Below are 7,519 nucleotides of genomic sequence, written 5' to 3'. Positions count from 1 at the left end.
CACAACCAGTGTCACAAGTTATCTCCCATTGGGAATGTAGATGATTAATGGCAGCTCTAGTACAGCCGATTAGAATCATATTATGTACTGAGCACAGGTCTGAGCTAGTGATCATGAGGAGCCGGTTCCGCCCTGTCACGATCTCTCTCTCCATGGTGTGCATGAAGCTGTATCGGCAGCAGATCGCTATCTGTGCACCCAGGGTTGCCCCTGTCACTACATCATGAAGCTGCACCACTTCAAAGCGCCGTGTAGTCTGCAGACTTGTGTCTTCTCCAGGTGCCTGCTATGTTATGTATCACGCCTTATGAGCTCATACTGCCATGTACCTCTGAGGACTGGTAGTGGGCACAAGGAATTGGAGTGATTGGTATCAGACATTGCCCTGATATTATCTCATAGTACAGTCTGCACGTGTCCAATCCTGGCAGACGTTGTACTTGGCAGTGCCAGTGCCTGTATCATACATGGTGCTTATTCACAGACCATTGCCCATAGTGTAGAGGAATCCTAATGAGTAAGACAGCACCAAGCAGGGGTGCCCAGTATGGAGGGCACTGGATTTTACACTAGTGCCCATGTTTCCCTATTAACACAAGGTCGTACGATTTATGCCCCAGCACTGCTGCGCTGCCTTTCCCTTTTATTTTAATGAATAAAGCAGATATGTGAGAGTGCCAAGGAGAAGTTAACTATTGGAGTCCTGGCAGGGACAGACGACCCGTGCCTCGCTGAGGTAATGTGAGCAGGGGTGACTGGGCGCAGAGCAGGAGCTGCATATTCCGCCGGGCAGCAGCAGCGGAGCCAGAGCTGACACCTGAGGGGACGCAGTGCCCGCGCTCCGACCAATAAACAAACACACAGCGCACACGGAGAGGTCGGGAAAGGGTTACAGAACCTCCTATCACTGCGGTGACGTCACCGCCCCGGGTTTATAAAATGAATGGGCTGTTGATATGAGACTTACAGAAACACAGGACGAACAGGAGGAGGGACTACAAGTCACCGCGGCTCCTCTGCCACTTGTAACTCTCTAGGATTTCTTACCCTGAGGAGACTGAGTGCCACTGTTAGGATGCACTTCTGCCATATTGTAGGCTGGGGACTAGTGCTGGCTGTGCTGTGCTGCAGGACGGAGGCGAAGCCCGTAGTGCAGGCACATCAGAAGGTCAGTGATCACCTGGATTCATCCTTTGTGTCTGTCTTATCCCATTCTTCTTCCTTTCCATCCAGTCCACTCCATCTGGCTTTCTCCAAAGTTTTCCACCTTCATCCCTGTGCACACTCATGTCCCCAGCACTTCTCCAGGTCAGCAGGTGGCACAGATCAGGGCACACATTGTCCATATATACACCCCTGCCCCAATCTAGTGGAGATCAGTTTATGACATAGAGAAGGAGCATGGACTTGTACACTTTTCTGGGACTTCTAGATGAGCAGAGCTTTATAAAGTCCCCATGGAGCTTTATAGGTCATAATATACACAGCTGGATAGGGCAGTGCCAGGTGCAGGTCTGAAGTAACTGATCTATATATATATATATATATATATATATATATATATATATATATATAGTTTGCCACCAGTCATTCCACTATCAATATGGGGCTTCTGGTCTAATCACACATTTTCTTAGGCTTCATTCACGCAGAAGTATTATGATTTTTTTGGGAAAGATTTCCGGAACTTGATTCTATTTTGTATCTGAATACATATATAATGGAGTCAGCTATGTATCTAAATACATATGTTATGGAGTCTTCATATATGGAGTCAGAACATGCTAGTATAGCTAAAGCCTTAAAATTTATAGGTTTTTTTTCCTGAAAAATAGATCCCATTCCAGTAATATAAAGTCCTGCCATTCCTCTTAATGGGGTTATCTCTGAGATTGTGGTTTATATTCTAAGCTACTCGTGATAATGGTTAGATCAGACACATTTTCTGTACAATGGAACTGATCACCATCTGATTGATTGTCCGTGTAAGTATTAGTATCAATCTGATAGTCATCCATAGATATGACAGGCTGGCGGACATCACATTGTCCCATATTAAACCCAGTTCTTCAACACAGCTGAAACTTTTCAGTTGTACTACAGAGAATTTTAGCAGATCTTACTGAAAATGAGGGGAACTGCCAACAAGGACTTAATCCTATGGGCAGCTTCAATGAAAGTACTGGAAGACCACACATTTAGGACACTACGCACACCCAGCCAACTCTGAACAGACAACTGTGATATTTTATTCCTGTAGACTCCAGGTGTCTGGCTGAGGACCAGAAGATGCTCTGATTGTGGACAGGGAACAGAGGAAAACAGATGATTACTAGAAATAATCTTCCTAATATTACAATATTACTGAAACTGTATAGTAATAGAATAATTTCATAATCTATGGAAAGGGCACAGTATGCATTCGCCATGTGTGGTCTTATTTAACCTCATTTAGGAAACCTAGAGAAACTGTCAAAATTCTTAGATATGTTTTATTAGCTGGATGGCTTAGACTTCATGTGTCCCAGAGACGTAGTAGGGTTGACTTTGTCAGATATGGTGACAATGACAAAATTATCTCTGCTACAACCATCGGTGATATTGCAATTTGTGATTTTCCAATGAGCTGCAGGTTAATCAAGTATATCATCTTAGCCTCATGATCCAAACGCAAGCCAGTCTTAAAGTTAAATGACAAAAAATAAGTTCACAGAGTTCAAGCAGAGGACTTATTGCTTTTGCCCAAAAGAGAATGCCCTCTGCCTGATGAAAATGTCAAACTTGCCCCTTGTCATTGGTGAGATTGTTAGAAATATGTATGGTGACAGAGATATGTGTGCATGTGTGTGTTTATATATATGTATAGATATATATTTATATACACAGGGTAAGGCAGTGCGAGATATAAATGATATTAGTCGCCCAAATTAGATTAGCAGGTGGTCGCCTGACATTTTATTTCAATCAAGGGTCAATCTGTATTGTGAATCCAACAGCCAGGCATGGAAAAATGCCTGGAGTATTAACCCTTTTCTCATAAAGAATGTTTCCGTCACCACTTGGGAACCGTGAGAGAAGGAGAGGTGTTGTGATACGAATACAGAATGATATAGCTATAATAGGAATATGCTGAATACCATAGTCAGTGTAGTGAATTGCTTTGTTTGGGCAGATATGGGGCAATATTTACCACTGCTGATATGGAGTAAGTAACTTAACAGGTGAACAAAGCATGACATAATGCAGTAACAGACAATCTCCAGCTCAGAGTCCACCACGTAGTCAGCAAAACACTACTCAGGGCAGTCTAAAAATAAAATCTTTTATTGCACTATATACCCCTTTTTATAAGCAGAGGATGTGTGTGACGTGACTAGCTCACCCCAAGAGCAGCTACTTTGGTGTTAAATGGTTGATGCTAGAAAGCAGAAGGTGATCACTCAAGGGCAAGCGATCTTATCAGGTTATCTATTGTTATCCAATAGTGATAGCTCATTATCAATGGAAAGTGTATTATCTTTCAAACTAGTCTGTTCGTTGCTGTCAGTGACAGCCGTGAAGAGTTCCCTTAGGAGATTTCACTATATTATCAGTGATGGATCCATGGTTATAAATGTACCGTACACTACTACTGATCTACGGAGGAGCCTGGTTTTAAGTACCTACATTTATTTTAGTTTTGTATTCAGTATCAAGCAGACTTGTAGTTATATTCCATAAAACTAACACATTTGATAAAATATTTGATTTACACTCCATCATATTGTTTCACTAAACCAAATATTGTTTCCTTTGTATGAAATATCCTGTTTCCTACCTTTCCAGTGTAATTGATAGTATGTGTTGTCTGAAAATAAATTGACTAATGACCTTCTATACGTTCTCTTTTTATCTTGCAGTCATTGCGTGCATTGTTAGGTGAAGAACTTGCTGAATATTTGGCCTCTGGAGAAAGGGGAGAAAGAACCATTGACGCTAAGACTCGTGCTCGACTTCTGAGAGATCTACGTGTAGACACACGGTCAAGAGCAGCGTGGTCCAGACTGCTCAACGAATATCCCAACACCCGCAAATTTAAAGGCATCAATAAAAAGGGGCTATCCAAAGGCTGTTTTGGTCTCAAACTGGACCGCATCGGAGCCATGAGTGGCTTGGGGTGCTAGAAGTTGGAGCACCATCTTGTGGTGGTCAGTATGAACTACTCTATCATTTTTCCGTTACGCTTATAGTCTCTTCTAAATTGTTAAATTTCTTGCTCTCCTAAATTGTGTTTTGTATTAACACAAACACTGTCACTTGTTTCTAGTATACAATGACTAGAGTGAATTCAGACATTTATTATTCAGACGGTATCAGGGTTACGCCTTTTCTGGCACTAGTTCAAGTTCAACCTTGAATTCCAACCTTTATTCAGCTCTACATAGTTAATTGGTTACTGTATTATTCAGAGTCATTGTAGATCCTTATCCTATAGAAGAAATTCTACAATATAATTCTTAGAAATTGGCTTTCAAAAAAAGACAAGATTCAAAAACTTAAAATACAACAAATAAATAGTAGGCGTTAAGACAGGAAGGCAAGATTGCACTTGAATATGTCTGTGTTTGTTCTCTATAACCACAGACAGTAGGCTAAAAGGAATTGCAAATTGTTTAGTAGCTTAAAGGGTTCTTTCACCAGACAGAGCTTTTAATTTGATAACAAATATTAAGAGAACCCAATGGACGAACATGCCCTCACCCGAGCCTTCTGATCTTAGTCTATGTATGTATGTAAGTGATGGATGAAGGAGCCCCAGTCACTAGATCACGAAGCATTAATGTATCATGTACAGCTCCTCTTGCTCTGGCCTCTTAGTAATCCTGGTACATACCGGGAGGTCCCATGCACCTAAACTGAAACATATGCCAGGCAGGGACTGGTGTAGATATAAAGTATTGTGCCAGTTTTCTGGTGTGACTTTTAGTAAATGTCTGCCCCGTCCCGCTTTGCTCAACTCTCTGTCTTAGAAAGTGGCAAGCAAGGAAAAAAAACACCAAAGTGGTGCATCTTTGATGTGAATATGGGCTGTGAGTTGAAGATACGTCACCCCTTTGCCAGTTTTCTGGTGTAGAAAGCTTAGTAAATTCCCCCCATTGACTGGATTTAGTTTGACAATGATCCTGATTCTTCGGTACTTGGTGCTATTTCAGCAGCTTATCAGTGTTCTTATATTGCCTGGTGTAATAGCTCTCCTGAAGTAACTGGAGATCATGTCTATGAAATCATATGATCTCATATGAACTCATGGAGATAGTATAATCTCCACGAGTTCATTACCATGCGTGCATAGCTTAGTGCCACATAGTCACTGTCAGCTGATATATTAACAGCAATATACAATGTAAAGCTGTGGTGCCAAACATAGAACACTTTATACTCAGCCAGTAGGTAGAGGGTTTGCCTGTGCACAGAAATTTTCAGCCTGTGGGAGGAATACAGTGACAACTCGAGGAAAATGAATGATTTGAGGCCAGAGCTGCGCTTCCCAGGCTTCTGGCATTGAAAATCCTGGGGCTGTGTTATTAATAACTAGGATCATAATTCCATCTGCATTTTCCATGTGCTGTTACAAGCTTTCGAAGTGCTGTATGAGAGAAGTCAGAAACCTGGCCTGCCATATACTAATAACATTAATCCAAAGTCTCTTTCTTTTTCAGGCTCCTAACATTGACAACGGTTTTCTGATCACTGGTCATTATCCTGTCTTAGTGTAGACGCCCATCTGAGAATCTTACATTTCCAGAAGATTCTACAGTGAGGGGACAGGCCGGTACGATGGGACATAGGACCTGCTGTTACCACATGTCTGTCATCATTTTGTTGCCAGCGCACAAGAGCCATTAATGTGCGTTTTGTATGCATATCTGTAATGAGGGCTGCCTAGATGTTTACATATCAGTGTTCAGACACGTGCTTCACCTTTTTAGGTGGCCAAGCAGACTGTCTCCTGTGCTCTCCACATGTAGAGTGACTAGGCTCTAAGTGCAAACCATTCCTAATTCACGGATGTCAACGTTTGAGCTGCGAGGAAATCTTCCCCAAGTTCCAATAAAGCCATGCCTGACTTTAATTCTACTCTGAGACTTAACCCTTGACAGCTCATTATCTACAGAATGTTTTGAGCTACTGTTTGCGCTGTATTGAAGCACCGGAGTTCAGTTACCAACCCACCATGTTCAATGTAATGACCTGCCTCTACCAGAGAGGTCAGTAATGCTTGTCCAACTTCTGCAAAATATAAGGGTAAGACTGCAGTGCTTTCTGGGACAAAGGTCGGTCTCCAAACCTTGGTAGCTGCTTAACTATTTTTAATCCTATCTGTTAGACTAATGTCAGTTTTATGCTGATCTTATGGCCAAGTAAATAAGCTCCAATGCTACAAATGACATGAACATAACGTTTCATTTTGTGTTTTTACTTTTAGACGTCTAGTGTTGTTACAAAGCTGCACATAATTATAGGAAAACAGGGAATTTATGATTTTTTTTAGGATTTCTCACAGATCTGGTAAATTAATTTGTAGAAGTTCCAGCCAACATATACGATACTTGATACAATACTAGCATGATGTGTGACTTTGCTGAAATGGTCTACAAGAGAGGTATGAATTGAGACATGAGTCCTTGTACATCCCAGCTTTCCTTATATTACTAAATGTATCCAGTCATATAACACTTCAGTAATTATATGATCCTGACACTGAGGGCTTACTATCTCTACTATGCTATAGTTAGTTGCATGATTAAATATTCTGAGAATTGGACAAATTCAGTTAATCTGTATGCCGTGGGTTCCACTGAAGTTGTGCCAGACGCACTAGACTGACCAGACAAAGCACACATAAAGTCTTCATTTACCCCGCCATTTTCATTAGAAAGCTGCAAGCTTTGTCAGAGAGACTTAATCCAGCAGTGCAAGGATGAAATCTCTTTGGGTACTCATGTAGATGGAGGGAGGGGGGTCTGACAGAGCTATATGTAAATTCTCACCTTGCATCAATGTATTTATGTTGTAAAGCTATTTATATTGTTTATGAATGAAGAGCTATTTATAAAGAACTTTTATTTATGTAATGAACCGGGTCAAACATTGTAACATTTGTCCTGAATAGTTGAAACGTTTTAAGATAAAAAAAAAAAGTGATGAAAAAAAACTTCATTCCATGTATATCTGTAATCTGTCTTTATTTCTCATGTTCTTCCATCACATTCACTCTGAAGAAATCTACCAAACATTGCTTACACACAAATGAAGATACTACACAAGAGATAGCAACTCTGTAAAGGCCCTTTTACATGAGTGAATTATCATGAACAAGCAGCCCTAGAAATGCTTGTACCCAATAGTTGGCCTATGTAAATGTACAAACAACTGACTAACAGTATCCTTAGAAATCATGATTGTTAGCAGCGCATATAAAGGTAATATATAAGGTCAATGTGCTGCCAACAAATGCAAGCCGTATGGGGATGAATGA

The 7,519-nt window shown here is 40.9% G+C and overlaps 1 protein-coding gene across 1 annotated transcript; it reads left to right on the top strand.

Annotated features, from left to right (window-relative positions):
* Positions 1-980: 980 nt before the first annotated feature.
* Positions 981-7,118, top strand: NPPC (natriuretic peptide C). Its single transcript, XM_075268494.1, has 3 exons — positions 981-1,168; positions 3,900-4,187; positions 5,700-7,118. Exons 1-2 carry the CDS (start codon positions 1,076-1,078, stop codon positions 4,161-4,163), a joined length of 357 nt encoding a protein of 118 aa, XP_075124595.1. The 5' UTR covers positions 981-1,075; the 3' UTR covers positions 4,164-4,187; positions 5,700-7,118.
* The last annotated feature ends 401 nt before the right edge of the window (positions 7,119-7,519 follow it).

The sequence above is a fragment of the Leptodactylus fuscus genome, chromosome 3 (genome assembly GCF_031893055.1).
Source record: "Leptodactylus fuscus isolate aLepFus1 chromosome 3, aLepFus1.hap2, whole genome shotgun sequence".
NCBI lineage: Eukaryota > Metazoa > Chordata > Amphibia > Anura > Leptodactylidae > Leptodactylus > Leptodactylus fuscus.
Note: the sequence above shows the minus strand (reverse complement) of the source record. Positions and strands in the feature narration are given on the sequence as shown.